The sequence below is a fragment of the Loxodonta africana genome, chromosome 8 (genome assembly GCF_030014295.1).
Source record: "Loxodonta africana isolate mLoxAfr1 chromosome 8, mLoxAfr1.hap2, whole genome shotgun sequence".
Taxonomy (NCBI): Eukaryota; Metazoa; Chordata; class Mammalia; order Proboscidea; family Elephantidae; genus Loxodonta; species Loxodonta africana.
In genome coordinates, this window is record NC_087349.1 from 85,436,935 (window position 1) to 85,457,347 (window position 20,413).

Here is a 20,413-nt window from a genome sequence, read left to right on the forward strand (position 1 = left end):
TTTTGACTTTGTTAGAGTAAATTTTTTCATAGTAATCTGAGATGATTCTTTTAATTTCAGTTGGGTGTGTTGTAATATCACCCATCTCTTTTCTTATTTGGGTTATTTGCTTCCTCTCCTGTTTTTCTTTTGTCAGTTTGACCAATGGTTTATCAATTTTGTTAATTTTTTCAGAGAACCAGCTTTTGGTCTTATTAACTCTTTCAATTGTTTTTCTGTTCTCTGTTTCATTTAATTCTGCTCTAATTTTTATTATTTGTTTTCTTCTGGTGCCTGAGGGTTTCTTTTGTTCCTGTCTTCCTATTTGTTCAGGTTGTAGGGAAAATTCTTTGATTTTAGCCCTTCTTTTTTATGTTTGCATTTATTGATATAAATTGACCTCTGAGCCCTGCTTTCACTCTGTCCCAAAGGTTCTGAGAGGAAGTGTTTTCATTCTCATTGGATTCTATGAATTTCTTTATTCCATCCTTCATGTCTTTTATAACCCAGTCTTTTTTGAGCAGAGTATTCCTCAGTTTCCAAGTGTTTCATTTCTTTTCCCTGCTGTTCCTATTATTGATTTCTACTTTTATGGCCTTATGGTCAGGGAAAATGTGTTGTAATATTTCGATGTTTTGGATTCTGCTATGGCTTGTTTTATGACCTAATATGTCGTCTTTTCTAGAGAATGTTCCATGTGTGTTGTATAAGCAAGTGTACTTGGCTGCTGTTGGGTAGAGTGTTCTGTATATGTCTATGAGGTCAAGTTGGTTGATTGTGGCATTTAGATCTTCTGTATTTTATTGAGCTTCTTTCTGGATGTTCTGTCCTTCAGCAAAAGTTGTGTGTTGAAGTATCCTAATTGTGGAGCTGTCTATCTCACTTTTCAGTGCTGTTAGAGTTTGTTCTATGTATCTTGCAGCCCTGTCATTGGGTGTATAAAGATTTAACATGGTTATACCCTCCTGGTATACTGTCCCTTTAATCATTATATAGTGTCCTTCCTTATCCTTCATTTTGGATTTAACTTTAAAGTCTATTTTGTCAGAAATTAATATTGCCACTCCTGCTTTTTTTTTGATTGTTGTTTGCTTGATCTATTTTTTTCCATCCTTTGAGTTTCAGTTTGTTTGTGTCTCGAAGCCTAAGGTGTGTCTTGTAGGCAGCATAGAGACAGCTCATTTTTTTTTTTTTTTAATCCATTCTGCTACTCTCTCTTTATTGGTGTATTTAGTCCATTTACATTCAGCATAATTATGGATAGGTATGAGTTTACTGCTGTCATTTTGATGTCTTTTTTTTGTGTGCTGTTGACAGTTCCTTTTTCCCACTTAATTTTTTGTGTTGAGCAGTTTATATGTTGTCTTTTCTTCTTATTCATTGTTATTGATTTTGTTTCTGCTGAGTCTCTATTTTTTTCTTGTATTTTTTTTTTTGTTGTTGTTGAGCAGGATTGTTAGTCTCTTTTGTGGTTACCTTAATATTCACCCCTATTTTTCTAAGTTTAAACCTAATTTTTATTTCTTTATATCTCCTTGTCTTCCTCTCCATATGAAAGATCTATGACTATATTTCTTAGTCCCTCTTTATTGTTTTAATGTTGTCTTCTTTTACATAATGACATCATTGTTTCCCTGTTTTGAGCGTTTTTATCTTGTTTTTTTTTTGTGATTTTCCCATCTGGGTTGACATCTAATTGCTCTGTCCAGTGTTCTAGTCTTGGGTTGATATCTGATATTATTGATTTTCTAACCAGAGAAGTCTGTTTAGTATTCCTTGTAGTTTTGGTTTGGTTTTTATGAATTCCCTAAACTTCTGTTTATCTGGAAATGTCCTAATTTCACCTTCATATTTGAGAGACAGTTTTGCTGGATATACTATTCTTGGCTGGCAATTTTTTCCTTCAATGCTTTCTGTAAGTCATCCATTGCCTTCTTGCCTTCATGATTTCTGCCGAGTAGTCTGAGCTTATTCTTACTGACTGTCCTTTGTAGGTGACTTTTCATTTATCCCTAGCTGCTCTTAAAATTTTCTCTTTAACTTTGGTTTTCACAACTTTGATTATGTCTTGGTGACTTTCTTTTGAGATCAACCTTATGTGGAGTTTGATGAGCATCTTAAATAGATATCTTCTCATCTTTCACAATATCAGGGAGGAAGTTTTCTGCCAACAAATCTTCAACAATTCTCTCTGTATTTTCTGTTATCCCTCCCTGTTCTGGTACTCCAATCACTCATAGGTTATTTCTCTTAATATAGTCCCACATGATTCTTAGGGTTTCTTCATTTTTTTTTTAATTCTTTTGTGTGATTTTTCTTCAAATATATTGGTGCCAAATGCTTTGTTTTCAAGTTCACCAATTCTGCCTTCCACTTACTTGATTCTGTTGCTCTGACTTTCTGATGAGTTGTCTAATTCTGTAATTTTATGGTTACTCTTCTGAATTTCTGATTGTTGTCTCCGTGTGGATTCTTGCAGCTTATTCAATTTTTCATTATGTTCTTGAATAATCTTTTTAACTTCTTCAACTACTTTAACTGTGTGTTCCTTGGCATGTTCTGTGTATTGCCTGATCTCCTTCCTGATCTTGTTCCTGATGTCTTGAAGAGTTCTGTATATTAATCTTTTGAATTCTGCATCCAGTAATTCCAGAAATGCACCTTCCCGCAGAAGATCCCTTGATTCTTTGTTTTGAGAGCTTGTTGAAGTGTTCATGGTCTGCTTCTTTATGTGATTTGATATTAACTGTTATCTCTGAGCCATCTATAAGTTATTGTATTAGTTTTTTTTATGTTTGCTTACTGTGTCATAGCTTCTTGCTTTGTTTTGTTTTGATACGCCCAAATAGGTTGCCTGAGTGAGCTAGCTTGATTATTTTTGCCCTTGAAGCTCTAATGTCCAGTCACCAGATGGCTAGAGCTGTTATCAGATATATCAGCCTAGGATTCCATTCATTTTTCTTGTATGGATTCAGCTTAGGTGTCCAGGTAGTTGGCCATCAAGTATGTGGTACAGGCTCTGTCCTACAGTCTTCAAGGGGCAGGGGTGATTGGTGTAGGTACCAGTATCTTGTTGCAGCAAGGGGTCACTCTCTGAACAAGGCAGAGGGCTGACAACCACCTCCTGAGTGTCTGTGAGAAAAGCACATCCCTGTTCCTTAGCACGCACAGGTAGATGGGTTCTGCAGACAGATCATGGACACCCAAAGCTTTTGTTTGTAAGGACTGGGGGGTACCAGTTATCCTTAACCCCTATTACAGGTGGCTGGTTGACCTGAGTTGAGCCACTAGTCCTTAGGCCCCTACCCTGATATGGGTAGGTGAGGACCTTGTTTTGGGTTTTTTTTTTTTAAGGACCTGTTTAATAGGCAAAGTGGTGTCAAACATCAAATACCCACCTCTCTACTGCGTAGCTGAAAGAGTTGCAGTCTGCCAACAAGGGCCTACTCTCCTGAGAGAGACCCACACAGATCCATGCAGGGGGGAAAGCTATTCAAAGTCCATGGACCATTTATGCCTGGACAGAGCAGCTTCTGTCCTGAGCTCCCCAGGTTAGTGGAGCTAGCAGATTGTCTTTTCCCCCAGCTGTGAATTTATTGCTTCTCCAAGGCCGGGAGAATGACTCAGAGCACTAAGCAGGGCCTTTCTCAGGTCCAGGGAAATCAACAGCCACTGAAGCCAGCTTGGAGGCTAGGGGCACAGTAAAATATACACAAGTACTTAGCTTTTGCTGAGAGCACCGTTCCTCCCTGGCTCTGGAGGTGTGAGTAGACTGTGCGGCTGGCTCTTTCTCCCTGAGGAAACTGCAGCTAAAAGCTACTACCAGCCCACTGCAGTTGCTCCCGGGAATGGTTCCTGGTGGTTCCTGGCGATTCAGGTCTGGCAACTCCTTTCCGCTTCTGAACTGTCTCTCCCTCCCCCTGGTGCTCAGTCTGTTTTCTAACTTTGCCTTTGATGTTCAGACTCCTAGCTTGTCATAATATAATCATTTCACTTGTTTTTTTTTTTCAGGTCTTTGTTGTAAAAGGGTTCACCGGAAGTGTCTGACTACTTTGCCATCTTGGTCCCACCTCTATGTCTTTTTATTTTTGTTTAATATATGTGTGTGTACACACAGGCATAGAAAAAATGCTAAAAGGTAAAAAGTCATACACTAAAATGTTAGCAGAGTTTTCTTAGGGGTGGTGGGCAATCAAAAAAATTCTAGATTATTCTTTTCTTTTGGTTTACAATTATGCAAAAATTTCCATTTCTAAAAATAATGAATATAATTATTATACTTATTATATTACAATATTATATTGTCATAATTACTTAGTTTTTTCTGTTTCTAAAAGAACCCTCCTCTCATCTCATGGTCAGAACTGCATCACAGGCCCACTGCTAAGTCTCTAAGCCAGTCATTGGTGGGAGGAATGGAATTGCCATATAGGCCTTGTCTGATCAAGATGTACCTCCTGGTGCTGGGGAAGAGGATCAGCCTCCATTGAAACACAAGGTTTCTCATACCTGTTCAGAATAAAAGTTCTGTTAGTAAGTAAGTAAGAAGAAGGATGACGGGTGGCCTTGGGAAGCAGTCTACAGTGTCCACTACAAGAGGTATGAGAGGTCAGCTGTTTCTTCTAGCAGGCTTCATGGGAGTAGTTATGCTGTGTGAAATCATAGATCCTTAGTGTTACATGTTAAAACTTAATTTTGCTGTTTGACCGTTTTGATAAGGTTCTGGGGTATTCATACAGCCTATCCATGGTCCACCACTTGTCTGTCAGTTGGTCATATTGTGGTGACTTGTGTGTTGCTGTGATGCTGGGAGCTATACCACTGGTATTTCAAATACCAGCAAGGTCACCCATGGTAGACAGGTTTCAGTGCAGCTTCCAGACTAAGACAGACTAGGAAGAAGGACCAGGCAATCTACTTCTGAAAAAATTGGCCCAGTGAACCTCTTGTGAATAGCAATGAAAATTGTCTGGTATAGTGCTGGAAAATGAGCCCCACAGGTTGTAAGCCACTCAAAATACTACTGGGAAAGAGCTGCCTCCTCAAAGTAGAGTCGACCTTAATGATGTGGATGGAACGCTTTCAGGACCTTCATTTGCTGATGTGGCATGACTCAAAATAAGAAGAAACAGCTGCAAACATTCATTAATAATCGGAACATGGAGTGTACGAAGTATGAATTTAGGAAAATTGAAAGTCATCAAAAATGAAATGGAAACTAACAACACACAAACTCCAGAAGATAAGCTAGATAACTGGTATCTCCTGAAAATTAAACACTTATACTCATCAAAAGACTTCACCAAAAGAATAAAAAGAGAACCTACAGACTGGGAAAAAATTTTTTGGTATTACAAATCGGACAAAGGTCTAATCTCTAAAATCTACAGCAAAATCCAACACCTCTACAACAAAAAGACAAATAATGCAATTAAAGAGTGGGCAAAGGAAATGAACAGACACTTCACCAAAGAAAACATTCGAGAAGCTAACAGACACTAGAGGAAACGCTGGTGATCACCAGCCATTAGAGAAATGCAAATCAAAACCACAATGCTATACCATCTCACCACCCCCCCTACCCCTGCATTACTGGCATGAATCAAAAAACCAGAAAATAACAAATGTTGGAGAGGCTGCGGGGAGTTTGGAACTCTTATGCACTGCTGGTGGAAATGCAAAATGGTACAACCATTTTGGAAAATGATATGGCACTTCCTTAAAAAAAAATTAGCAAGCTAGAAATAGAAATACCACATAATCTATCTAGCAATTCCACGCCTAGGAATTTATCCTAGAGAAATAAGAAAAAAAAAAAAAAAGCTGCCACATAAATAGACATATCCACACCCATGTTCATTGCAGCAGCATTCACAATAGCAAAAAGCTGGAAACAACCTAGATGTCCATCAACAGATGAATGGATGAACAAACTATGGTACATACACACAATGGAGTACTACACAGCGATAAAGAACAATGATGAATCTGCGAAGCATCTCACATGGATGAATCTGGAGGGCATTATGCTGAGTGCAATAAGTCAATCACAAAAGAACAAATATTGTATGAAACCACTACTATAAAAACTCATGAAAGGGTTTACACACAAAAAGAAACAATCTTTGATGGTTACGAGGGAGAGGCGGGGTGGGGATGGAAAAACGTTAAATGGACAATAGATAAGTGGTAACTTTGGGGAAGGGTAAGACAGTACACAATACTGGGGAAGCCAGCACAACTTGTTTAGGGCAAGGTCATGGATGCTCCATAGACACATTCAAACCCCCTGAGGGACCAAATTGCTGGGCTGAGTGCTGTGGGGTCCATGGTCTCAGGGGACATCTAGCTCAACTGGCATAACATAGTTTATAAAGAAAATGTTCTACATTCAACTTTGGTGAGTAGTGTCTGAAGTCTTAAAAACCTGTGAGCAGCCATCTAAGATACTCCGCTGGTTGCCCCCTTTGGGGAGTAAGAGTGAATGAAGAAAACTAAAGACACAAGGATTAGCTCAAAGGACTAACGGACCACAACTACCATGGCCTCCACGAACGTGAATCCAGTACAACTAGATGGCACCGAGCTACCACGACTGACTGCTCTGACAGGGATCACTACAGAGGGTCCCAGGCAGAGCTGGAGAAAAATGTAGAACAGAATTCTAAGCACCCCCCACACATATACAAAACCAGACTTCCTGGCCTGAGAGACTGGAGAAACCCTTTTAACTCAGTAATGAAGTCACTCCTGAGGTTCATCCTTCATCCAAAGATTAGACAGGCCCATAAAACAAAAGGAGACTAAAGGGGCACACCAGCCAGGGGCAAGGAACAGAAGGGGACAGGAAAGCTGGTAATAAGAAACCTAAGGTCAAGAAGGGAGAGTGTTGACATGTCATGGGGTTGTTAACCAATGTCAGAAAACAGTGTGCATACTAAGTGTTTAATGAGAAGCTAGTTTGTCCTGTAAACCTTCATCTAAAGTTCAATTAAAAAAAAAAAAAAGAATTTCCTGTTTATGAAACAGTGTTGTGGCTTAATTAGCAGGGAGAGAAGCCATGAGTCATGCCTGATTCCTCCATCCTCCCCCACTACATCCTCCAACTCTCTGAGGCCATCCCTCGTCTCAGTCCACTCTCTCCAGTGGTTGAAGCCCTGTTACCTCTCCCTGTACCGGCCTCACTCAAGCATCCTGTTACAGAGCCTTCTTACCACCTGTGATTGTTTCCGCTGCCTGCAACACTCTTTTGAAAGTGGCATCACAGAGGAAGGAGGTGACACGGCCCTCGCCTTTGAAGAGCTTCCAATTTAAAAGACAGTACAAAAGCAATGTACAAAATTTCAGTGAAAAGAAACACACAGTTGTTACTAACATTTCATTGTTGAAGTCCTGGAACCATCGGCCAATTAGAAGGTGGGGTCACAGCTCAGTGGTGATCAAATGCTGGCCAACAGACGGTGTGGGGTAGATCTGAACCAAATGAGGAAACTGTGTGTGCGCACGTGCTTGTATGCATGTGTGGGGGCGGGGGGGGTGTATGTGTGTAAAATTGGCCCCAGAACCTCAGCCAAGTTTGAGATCCCCTGGGTAAGCTGATACATCTTTTCCTGTCTGATGTCCAGTTTAGATAATGGCAGTTAATCCAGAGGAGTGTGTCTTTAGCTCATTAAAAACATTTCAACAACAATATCACTGAGAACCAGAGTTTTTAAAAAATTCACCCTTGATAAAATGAATAGAAGCCAAAATAATGTAAAAAATTATCTTCCAAAAAATTGGCTTTTAAGCCTATTTACATTTTGAAAATCCTCTAAAGCTCAAGCATTAACTATTCTGGGGACTCTCTGGTCCCAGTGCTTGCTTTGCTGTTAATGCTCTCAGTCCCCAGGAACTGAGCTCTAGCAATTACATCGCCCTGGCTCCCGTGCTCACTAGGCCTCAGCCACTAGGGGGCGCTGCTAGGAGAGCAGAGGCCAGAGGAGACAGAGGCTGGGATAATTCTTCCTTACTCTGGTGTGAATCATTGCTGGACATTAACTTTGTAATGCTGATATTTGATTAGTATGACTAGAAAACGACAAAGCCTGGAACTTATACCTCCAAATTTTACTGTCTCCTTTTTTTTTTTCTTCAAATTCTACACCTTAGAATGCTTTATGCCAATTCCAATGATAGCTGGTACGTTAAAATGTTCTGAGGTTGCCTTTTAAGATTTCCTTTTACGTCTACAACACATTTTTCTGAATAATGCTGGAAAATTATTCCAACATCCTTTGATGGCAGATTTGATTCAGTTCAATAGGCTATTACCATTTAAGAAAATTAGCAATAATTTCATGATACCATCTAATACTATGTTCCTATGCAAATTTCACCTACTGTCCTCAAAATGCCTTTTATAGCTTTTTTTTTTTTCTCCTTCTTTTAAACCAGGATCCAATCAAGGTTTATATACTGCTTTTGTTTGCTTTTTTAAGTGTTTTTGAGCCATGGTGGCATACTAGTTAAGAGCTACAGCTGCTAATCAAAAGCTCGGCAGTTCAAATCCACCAGCCGCTCCTTGGAAACTCTTATGGAGCAGTTCTACTCTGTCCTGTAGGGTGGCTTTGAGTCAGAATCCACTCGACGGCAACTGGTTTGGTTTGGTTTAAGTGTTTTTAGGGATGCAGAGACATGAATTTATGTGCGTTACTCCACAATTGAGCACATTGTGTAATGCCATAAGTGTATCAACTGAGTCAAATGGAACTTTAGGGAAGGCTAAAAATATCTCTGGGATTGCCAAGAGCAATACTTAGGTACTGGAGGAGATGATTCAGTCATTCACGTTGTTGTTGTGTGTTGTCTAGTAGGTTCCGATGCATAACGGCCTGACATGACAGGGCAGAATAAGGGCTGTTAAACTGGTGTGAGTAGCCACTGTTCTCCTTTTTCATGTTATGGCACACTCAGAAACAATAATGATATTTCCTAGCACGCTGGGTAGATCCAAGAGGAGGGGACCTGTCTAGGGCTCCAGCTGCCTCAGGCCTCATTCTAGGGTGGGGGATCTACTTTTGTGTTATGCTTCAGGAATGTTGGGACCAAAAATATGGCAGTTCTATAGTTTCCAAGTTTCTTATGTCCCAGAATATCTTATCTTCAACCTCTATCACTTTAGGTGGCCTGATGGTACAGTGGTTAAGAGCCTGGCTGCCAGCTCAAAAAGTCAACAATTCGAATCCACCAGCTGTTCCTTGGAAATCCTATGGGGCATTTCTACTCTGTCTTATAGGATCGCTATGAATTGGAATCGACTCAACGGCAACGGGTTATGGTATTTGTTTGGTTGGTGTGTTTCTTCCTTGAAAGGGTTTAGGCTCTGCCCTGTTCCAGCAGCCACATATCCCCATTAACCTGGAAAGACAAAGCCAAAGGTAGCCTTTTCCCATGTTATTTATTCATTGTCAACTAGCTACATGGGCAGCGGGGGTGGGGGTGGGGGGAGCAAATTAGTAAGAGCTTTTTTGGGAGGCAAAGGAGTACAGGTATAAAGTTGGGATTTAAACAGAAAATCATTTTACAAACAGTTAAATGGAAGATTTACAAATATCCATTAAAAAAAGACAGTAGCCTCTGAGGGTAATACAGAGTACAATCAATTAGCAACTTCCGACCGTTGCATTCCCCGAAACCAAAGTCCCTGGAAACGGTTCGCATCTTAGGCTGCCACCATTTGTAGATAACTGATGTGATACGTATTTCCAATGCAGAAAAATAAACACTGAGGCCAAGAAACGGATTGATACAATGACAAGGAAAATTAAGCACATGAAAATAGCCATCATCTTGTAGCAAAAATAGATTTGTAGAGATGTTAATATCAAAATTAAAGACATTCAAATAAATTATGCTGATACATTGGAACTATCCATTCTAAGATCATAAGAACAACTGTTTATCGCTCCTACTCATAACTAAAAGGTCTGAGGAAATTCTACCATAGCTGGAAGGCATACTATACTTGTAGTCTACGTAGTAGGCCTACATCAAGGCTCAACAGCCAAACTAAGACTTTATTATTTTTCTCTTAGGCTTGACACCTTCAATAGCAGCAGAAGACCATTTATCATAAATCTGGAAAATGCAGACTAGGGATAATGCTTGAAGCCCAAGCAAATGATTTATTGGAAGTAATTCAAAGCAGAATATGAGAAAAGCAGCAGTCCAAATGAAGTAAACATTTAAAAAATAATAATAATAAGTTTTTATATATTTTTTTCATCCCAAGAGAGTCCCACAGGAAGCTCATGAAGACAATGGGGCTGTGGGGCATTCTAGGAACTTGACAGATAACTGGACTGTTGTCTAACGTGAACTCCGTCTATTCAGTTAGTACCAGAATCAGCCTGGCTTCCAGGGATGAACTGCCTGGGGAGGCTGCACTGAGACCTCAGAACACATCTGACTCAGGAAAACGACCAGCTTTAAGTTGCTTTGGAGTCCCTTGGTGGTACAAATGGTTAATGCACTTGGCTACTAATGGAAAGGTTAGAGGTTCAAGTCCACCCAGAGGTGCCTTGGAAGAAATGCCTGGTGATCTACTTTTGAAAAACATCAGCCAACGAAAACCCTATGGAGCACAGTTCTACTCTGACACACATGAGGCCACCATGAGTTGGAGTCAGCCTGATAGGAACTGGTAGGTTGCTCTGAGGCCTGGTAAGGAGCATATCTGCCCCACTTGCTATAAGAGTGACTTGTTTCTAAATGGCTTTCCTCCAGTTTGGGAAGACATTAGCAGAACCAAAATCAAACCAAACCCATTGCTGTCAATTCCAACTCACAGTGACCCTACAGGACAGAGTTAGAACTGCCCCACAGAGTTTCCAAGGAGTGCCTGATGGATTCCAGCTGCCAACCTTCTGGTTAGCAGCTGTAGCATTTAACCACACCACCACCAGGGTTTCCATTAGCAGAACAAGGACGTCCAAAGTGCCACGTTATCAACTGCAAAAAATCCCTTTCCCCGGGTATCTATAATTCACCATTAAGTTGGGTAGGAATAATTAGGAATAAAACGGAGGTTAAAACATGTATCTCTAATGGTGCAGTGATTGGCATTATTTAATTGGGAGGCTCAAAGTCCAGAAAATTAAATTCTACCTCAATTCTTCCCAAACAGTGCCATGTTTCTGTTTTCTTCGTCGTAAAAACAGAAAATGTCCTTGTGATATAAAATAGGTGTAAAGGTGCTATTGAGAATAGGGACAAAAGAGGGGGGAAGAAAAGCCATTTTTCCCTCAAGCTAGTTTCAAGAATATAATAGCAGGATACATTGCTGAGATGTTTAAATGTCAGGAAAGCCCTTTATAGATGTTAGGTAGTAGACTAGTAGGTTTTTCCCCCACGTGTCTGTCAGTTTGTCATACCGTGGGGGCTTGCGTGTTGCTGTGATGCTGGAAGCTATGCCACCGGTATAAAAAAAAAAATAGCTTGGTAAAATACAGGGTCAGTGGAAAAGAGAAGACCCTCAACGAGGTGGATTAACACAGTGGGTGCAACAACGGGCTCCAGCATAGCAACTGGAAGGATGGCGCAGGACCAGGCAGTGTTTCGTTCTGTCGTGCACAGGGTCGCTATGAGTCGGAACCGACTCCACGGCACCTCACAACAACAACAGTAGGTTTTTAGATCTGTATGTAATTCTGTATCCTATTCTAATTCACAACCCCACCCCCATCTTAACTAAAATGACTACAGAGGAGATATTTGGTCCAGTTATCTGATCCCAAAATAAAGCATTAGAGGGACTGAAATAATAGCATGGGGACACTTAAAGAATTTCTAAGTACTGCATGACATAGCTACATCCATTCAGGCTGTAGGTTTTGTCGTTTTCTTTTTTGAGCCAGCCTCTGGAGCGGGCCTATGTCATAGCCAATATTACTAAAATTCTCCGTTTTCCCTCATGTTGTAAAAACTAGACTTGTTTTCTGCTTGAGTACCCTGAAATCTACATGCAGCATCCTTGTGTCTGTGAGCAGAGTTTGGATGGGTGCTTTAAAAAGACAAGAACAAAGAATACGACAAAGAATGAGACTGCGTCACTCAACTGCTTAGAAATGGAAATGAGATGCACATTGTATTCATCCTGATGTCTAGATAAAGGGGAATAAATGAATCCAATATTCAATCAGTCATTTAATGTTTTAAGATGCCAGTCACTTGCAGATTCTAAAAGGCTACTGATCCAGTTTAAATAACTCTCCATTTTGAAAACGTGATACTGTCCTACTGGTTGGTTATTCAGGTGACATTGAAAAATTATGCATTCTTTTTCTGCTAGTTATTCTCCTCTTCATTCATAGCATCCCACATGCTCTGAGATTCTTCAAATAACTAAAAACAATTTTCTGGAGACATCTTCTAACCACATCATTATACTTTATATTCCATAGGATTGTTACCGACATTAGAGTAAGAAAAAAAAATTTTTTTTTTTTTTTTTCTAGAAGGCTTGAAAATCAGGCTTTGGTTTTAATGTAATCTGGAATTGAATTGATAACCCAATTCAACTACTGCACAAATTATATTATTGTAATTTGAGATAACACATTTAAAAAGACAAAATTTTCCCTGTCAGTAATTTTAATTCCTATTATTTGAGACCGCTGCAAAACTCACAAAAGACTGATATGGGTAAGTGTAGGAAAGGGGAAGAAGACACTTAGAGCTTTATCAGAGCACGAACAGTACAAAGGGAGAACATTCATTCTCTACATTTGTCTATAAGGCAGATGGTCAGACTTTTTATACAAGATCTGAAATATGGTGCTTGGTAAGAGGTAGAAAATACTAAAATAGTATTTAAGAAAAACATGTTCAGTTCTTTAAAACAATCAGTTCTCTTGCTACCCTTGTAGAAAGTCAAATTGCTGTGTGGAATGCACTCTATGTTTTATATTTAACTGTGGACGTTCCACACTCAAGAGAGATGTGGTCTGTCAGGAGGGGCTGCAAGGGTAGGGTGGGAAGCAGGAAATAGTTTCTTAACTTGTCAAGGATTCAGCTCTCACTGAAGAGAACTTTCCCATTGCCTCTCCAGGATGTCCTACGGCGTTTAATTAATGGGGCAACAGGGTACACTTTTGCACATAAGGCAACAGAACCATGAGCACAAATGCTTCCTTCTTCTTTCAGAAGGTGCTATATCCACTTTCTATAAAAACATATACTCCATTAACCCTATACCATCCCTCAATCACAAAACGCAAATAGCAGGATTCTGCAGATTCCAGCACCAGCAGAATTGTTCTGTGTGAGCAATTCAAGAGCTGTCTGAGGCAAAAAGATACCTGAGCTACCAAGTTAAACTTGGATAGCTTACGCATGGGTGAGTACCCCTGGGTATTTTTCTGATTTCTTAATGAACCTGGGGGAAATTGACTTTTTTTTTCTCCAACATAATTCTATAAGGCATAACTTTCATTTGAATTTTCCCTAAGCTTTGGAAAATTAGTGTTAAAGCTTCTTTTTTAACCCACACATTAACACTCAATCTTCATTTTTATTAAATAGTTCATATATAAAAAGAAATATCAAGGTGTTCTACATTCATATAAACAGTCATGATAACTTTTGGAATTGTAAAGAAACCCACTGAAGAAAATATATACTTAAATACAACGATAAGATAAACACAACTGATCATTCTAGATAATATCTTTGAAATATACAGACAGATTTGTGCTGCTTCAGAAAGCAAACGTGAGAAGCACACTGACGTATCTTTCTTCTTTGTTCCTCTTTCACCACAAGACAGGATGGTCCAGCTTGGAAAAACCAAGATCTTTTCTAAGTTCCAAATAGGTGCCGTTGCTCACCCAAGAATCATCATCGGATTTCCTGTCAAACAAACAACTTCTTGAGGACTCTTAAAAGTATTCTCATATCTCATTCTTTCCCTTTTTTTCCTCCCTCCTCTTTATTCCTTCCTCCTCCAGGACATCATTCTCACATGTGTTCAATGTCCCTGATAGTCCAGTAATGAGACAGTGAAGGAACTGGAAGCTGGGAAACTTTGTTACTTCTAGCTTTAACTTTTCAAACATAAAAACAAACAAAACAGTTGCATCGAATCAGTTCTGACCAATGATGATCCCATGTGTGTTAGAGTAGAAATGTGCTCCATAGGGGTTTCGATGGCTGAATTTTTGGAAGTAGAGCACCAGGCCCTTCTTCCAAGGCACCTCTGGGTAGACTTGAACCTCCAACCTTTCGGTTAGCAGCCAAGTGTGGTAACCATTTGCACCACCGAGGCCTCCTTGCCCCTTTCAAAAACTGTGAAAGTGGTGCTTCTGAGAGAAAGGGGGCAGGGGGAGAGTTTGTTGTACGTAAAATTGGCTGGGATGGTAGTCACCACCTTGGGTGTGATTATGCCGCTACATATCAACTAGGTCGTTCCATATGAAGTGATAAGTTAACATAAAAAAGGGAATTGGAAGCCATAACAGTCTGGAGAGAATAACCTTGGTTCACTAGTCTTTGAACAGAAAATATATTACGTACATCAAAATCCAAAATGTACAAAATGCTATGTAGTTAGAAGTTTTCTTCCTGTAGCTCTCTCCCAGCCTCTCAGTCCTTCTCTTCAGAGGCCATGATGTTATCACCTAGGTTCTTTCTGAGATATGTAGTGCACACGTGTATGCACAGCCTCTACCCCGCTCCCATTTTTTACACAACGGTAGTACATAGAGAGTTCTACCCCTTGATTTTCACATGATAATATACATTGAAATCTTTTCCCATGAGTACAGTAAGGCAGGTGTCAGCAAACTATGGCCCATGGGCCAAATCTAGCCTTCTGCCTATTTTTATAATAATGTGTTATTGGATGGAACACAGCCATAACAATCAGCCATTGAAAACACTGTGGATGTTTTCATGCTAAATGGTGGGGTTGAGTCATTGCTACAGAGACTTTATGGCCCATAAAGCCAAAAATATTTACTATGTGAGCCTTTAGAAGAAAAATTCGGTGCTCCCAACAATAAGAGATTCTTCATTTTCTTTTTAAATAGTTGCATGATATTCCACTGTATGGATGGGCTGCACAATTTAGCTAATAGGTATTCTACTGATAGGCATTTAGGTTGTTTTCAATCTTTCGCTATTATAAACAGAGCATATGTTATTTTGTAAGTGTGGAGTATAAAACCAAGACCAAACTCACTGCCACTGAGTCAATTTTGACTCAGAGCAACCCTATAGGACAGAGTAGAACTACCCTATAGAGTTTCCAAGGAGCGCTTAGTGGATTTGAACTGCTGACCTTTTGGTTAGCAGCCCTAGCACTTAACCACTACGCCACCAGTGTGGAGTATAGTTACATTAAAAATTCCTGTAAATAGAACTGGTGTATCAAAGAGTGTGTACATTTGTAATTTTGAACTTTATTGCTAAAATGCCTTCTTATATGTTTTACAGTATAGCACTTTCTAACAACAAAAGTGGAAAGTGTCTGTTTTCCCACACTCTTAGGAACATAGATTTTTATCACACTTTTTCACCTATTTCAATAAAGGGATGTGCTTAAAATGAGCCTGTCTGCATAAAAGACGCCTCTCTATACAGCCAAACCAAATCAATTGCCATTGAGTCAATTCCAACTCATGGCGACCCCATGTGTTGCAGAGTAGAACTGTGCTCCATAGGGTTTTTACGGCTGTGATCTTTTGGAAGCGGATTGCCAGGGCTTTCTTCCAAGGCACCATTGAGTGGATGTGAACCACCAAATTTTTGGTTAGTGCTTAGGTACTTAATGGTTTGTATCACTCAGGGATGCAAAGGGGCCCTATTCTGCCTGAACTGCAAGCTTCACTTGAAATCTCCAGTGATGTTTTCACTCTTTCTCAGTAAATGTTCATGGTAAGTGGTAACACTCAGTGAGTGTTAATGGTAACATCCAAGTTCCCAAGTTCCAAGCAGGACTACTACTGCTGAACAACTCTCAGTTTTTGGCCAATTTTTTACTTTCCTGCTCAAATAATACCATGATAATTTTATAATCCAAAGGAAGAAGAGTCATGGCCACCTCTGCTGCCATTTTTATATGGTTGGGATCAGAGCCTACATAAATTTTACATTTTGCATGTAGATGTTAATTCATTTCCCATAGTGCTCAAAAGACGTGAGGTCATTTGTGATGTGTTCACATTAGTCCTTGAGACAGCTTGGTTACTCACAATTTTTAACGATTCTAAAAAATGCTGTAATGAACATCTTTATAAATGTAGATTTTCCTTTTTTAAAAATGAAACTTATTGATTTATGAAAGAAAAGTGAAAAAAAAAAAAAGAACTGACCTGCTTAAGCGTATACGTATGTACCTATCAATTACTCAGTTTGTTATTCTATCTCTGGCCTTTCACAAAAAAGAATTTAAGGTGTCTATCCCATTTTTTAAATGTTTAAACAATATTATGCATGTTTTGAAATGAGGCTGTGGCCAGTTGATCTTCAATCTGTTCATGTTCTGAGTTTGCGGAAACTATCAGAAGAGATTTGACGTACTCCACAACTACTTTATGGAAAAGAGTATTACATTTTTGGAATAAAACATTAATTGTTACTACTTTGTTGTTTGGAATGCATGTTTTATTATTGATAATGTTGCCCATTAAACAAAATCAAACCTAAAAAAAAAATGGCTACCTTGAAAGCAAGACTGGAATGGAAGGGGTAGGACAGGGGCTTGCTGCTTTTCTACACGTGTCTGTTTCCACTTTGATTTTTAAAAAAATGAACAAATGACCAAGCTCTAGTCCAGAACATTCCACTGGGTCTGTCAACAAATGACCTACATTCCTGGGCCTTCCTTTCTTATCAGTGAAAATAAAAAGTGAGGAGTTGGATGATCTCTGATACACCTCCTAAATCCGTGAGTCTGTTTTTTAACACGACTTTTTTAGCAAGTTATTTTTAAAATAATTTTAAAGATCCAAATCTAAGCTCACATGTAATGGGACTTCTGCAATTTAAGAATTAGACTCTTTGGAATTTCCATTTTGGTTACCAGTGGAGTGATTATTAATTATCTCTGTTGTTTTGTTCAATATGTCTACATGGGTAACCAAGCTTGGATACAAATTTAATAAACTGGCTTGGAACTGGGAGCCAGGTTCAGGCAGTCTTTCCTTGCTTCTTCCAAAAAAGAAGACACTACATCTGCCCAAGAAGAATGCCAGGAAGGGTATGCCCAAAGGCAAACACCCTTAGACATTCAGTTCCCAGAACAGGTGAGAGGTTTTACCACTCTGAAGCAGGAAATACACTGAGAACACTCTCATCCAGAGAGAGGACCCTCCTATTCACTCTCTTCACACCAAAAGCATCAAATGTGGTCAGTACCTATCAGCCAATGACCCACACAGTCCACGCACACACCTGAAAAACCGGGGCTGGTGTTCCAAGTTATTTTCTTCTAGCACCCGCCGCCGTTCTCTCTGTAGCTGTTCAATCCTCTGCTTTTGTATTTCAGCTTCTTCTAAGTTCCCTTCTTCTAGAAACCTGAAGCATTGAGGAAAAAATGAACGAATTTCAATTTCAAGAAAACAAGAATTCCTACTAAACTTGCATGTATCTTAGATTCTCAAAATGCTTTCTCATGTGTAAGACCCGTCTCTCAACACTTAAAATGGTATTTTGAGGTAGTTAGGAAAGATATCACTTTTTTCAATTGGTGATATATTTAAATGGTTCAAAAAATACATGTAAGCAGGAATTTGGGGTAAAGCTTCTCTCTCACTCCTATCTCTAATTCCACTTATTTTTCCTCCATCCCACCCACTTTTACCTTCCTACCTCAGGTAACCCGTTGTTATTAGTTTCATGTGCATGCTTCTAGAGATTCTTTATGCATATATAAGCAAACCCTAATATATATTTTTACCCACTCCTTTTAAAAAGAAATAAATGGTAGCATGTTACATATACTGTCTGTACCTTGGTTTTTTATTTAACTTTTTACTTAACAATGTATCTTGGATTTATATATCAAGTATATAGACATCTCCATCTTTTTAAATAGCTGCATAATATTCCATCATGTGAATGTATCCTATTTAAATAATTCTCTATTGATAGACATTGGGTTGCACCCCAATTTTTTATTTTATTGTATTTTTTGTTCCTAAATTTTTAATGTTGCAATTAATGCCACAATGAATGGCCTTGTACATCTCCCATTTTCCACTGGGTAAGCATAGCTGAAGGAGAAATTTCTAGAAGTGGAATTGCTGGGTTAAAGGGTATGAGAATTTGTAATTTAAATATTACCAAATTGCCCTTTATGGAGGTCATAGCAATTTACATTATCCCCCAGCAATGCTGTAAGGGTGTCTGAGTCTCCCATAGCCTAGGCCTAGTATGTTGAAGTTTTGCCAATCTGGTAAGTTAAAAAATGGTTTATCAATGTTGTTTCAAAAATTTGTGTTTTTCATATCAGTTGGATTCCTCCATACCAACAAAGAGAACGTTGAAGAGGAAATTGTCAAATGAATACCATTTACAGTAGCCCCCAAGAAGATAAAACACTTAGGAATAAATCTTACTAGAGATGAAAAGGGCCTATACAAAGAAAACTACAACACACTACTGCAAGAAACCAAAAGAGACCTACGTAAGTGCACAAACATACCTTGCTCATGGATATGAAGACTTAACATTGTAAAAATGTCTATTCTACCAAAAGTGATCTACAGATTCAATGCAATTCAGATCCAAATTCCAACAACATTTTTTAATGAGGTGGAGAAACAAATCACCAACTTCATATGGAAGGGAAAGAGGCCCTGGATAAGAAAAGCATTACTGAAAAAGAAGAACAAAGTGGGAAGCCTCACACTACCTGATTTTAGAACCTATTATACTGCCACAGTAGTCAAAACAGCCTGGTACTGGTACAACAGATACATAGGCCAATGGAACAGAATCAAGAATCCAGAAATAAATCCATCCACATATAAGCAGCTGATATTTGACAAAGGCCCAAAGTTAGTTAAATGGGGAAAAGACAGTCTCTTTAACAAATGGTGCTGGCATCACTGGATATCCATCTGCAAAAAAATGAAGCAAGACCCATACCTCACACCATGCACAAAAACTAATTAAAAATGGATCAAACACCTAAAAATAAAATCTAAAATGATAAAGATCATGGAAGAAAAAATAGGGACAATGCTAGGAGCCCTAATACATGGCATAAACAGTATATAAAGCATTACTAACAAGGCACAAACACCAGAAAAGAAACTAGATAACTGGGAGTTCCTAAAAATCAAACACCTATGCTTATCCAAAGACTCCACCAAAAGAGTGAAAAGATTACCTACAGACTGGGAAAAAGTTTTTAGCTATGACATTTCTGATCAGTGTCTGATCTCTAAAATCTACATGATATTGCAAAACTCAACAACAAAAAGACAAATAACCCAATTAAAAAATGGGCAAAGGATATGAACAGGCATTTTACTAAAGATGACATTCAGGCAGCTAACGGATACATGAGGAAGTGCTCATGATCATTAGCCATTAGAGAAATGCAAATCAAAACTACAATGAGATTCCATCTCACTCCAACAAGGCTGGCATTAATCCAAAAAACACAAAATAATAAATGTTGGAGAGGTTGTGGAGAGACTGGAATACTTATAAACTACTGGTGGGAATGTAAAACGGTTCAGTCACCTTGGAAATCGATTTGGTGCTTCCTTAAAAAGCTAGAAATAGAACTACCATACGATCCAGCAATCCCATTCCTTGGAATACATCCTAGAGAAATAAGAGCCTTTACATGAACAGATATATGCACATCCATGTTCACTGCAGCACCGTTTACAACAGCAAAAAGATGAAAGCAACCAAGGTGCCCATCAACAGATGAACGGATAAATTATGGTATATTCGCACAATGGAATCCTATGCATTGATAAAGAACAGTGATGAATCTGTGAAACATTTCGTAACATGGAGGAATCTGGAAGGCATTATGCTGAGTGAAATTAGTCAGTTGCAAAAGGACAAATATTGTATGAGACCACTATTACAAGAACTTGAGAAATAATTTAAACAGAGAAGAAAATATTCTTTGATTCTTTGGGGAGGGAGTAAGGGAGAGGGGTATTCACTAATTAGACAGTAGACAAGAACTATTTTAGGTGAAGGGAAAGACAACACACAGTACAGGAAAGGTCAGCACAACTGGACTAAACCAAAAACAAAGAAGTTTCCTGAATAAATCGAACACTTTGAAGCCCAGCACAGCAGGGCCAGAGGTTTGGGGACCATGGTTTCAGGGGACATCTAGGTCAATTGGCATAATTAAATCTATTAAGAATACATTCTGCATCGCACTTTGGAAAGTGGCATCTGGGGTTTTAAATGCTAG

General features: G+C 39.0%; 1 protein-coding gene across 16 annotated transcripts in view; it reads right to left on the bottom strand.

Annotated features, from left to right (window-relative positions):
• Window positions 1-1,387: 1,387 nt before the first annotated feature.
• Window positions 1,388-20,413, bottom strand: part of OSBPL3 (oxysterol binding protein like 3) — a 224,403-nt gene continuing 205,377 nt past the window's right edge. For all 16 annotated transcript variants that reach the window (XM_003407074.4, XM_003407072.4, XM_003407073.4 and 13 more), the window contains 2 exons: window positions 17,413-17,535; window positions 1,388-13,869 (listed from right to left, as the gene is read on the bottom strand). In XM_003407074.4, coding sequence (XP_003407122.2) covers window positions 13,773-13,869; window positions 17,413-17,535 — 220 coding nt within the window. In that variant the 3' untranslated portion in view covers window positions 1,388-13,772. The remainder of the gene's footprint in view (window positions 13,870-17,412; window positions 17,536-20,413) is intronic.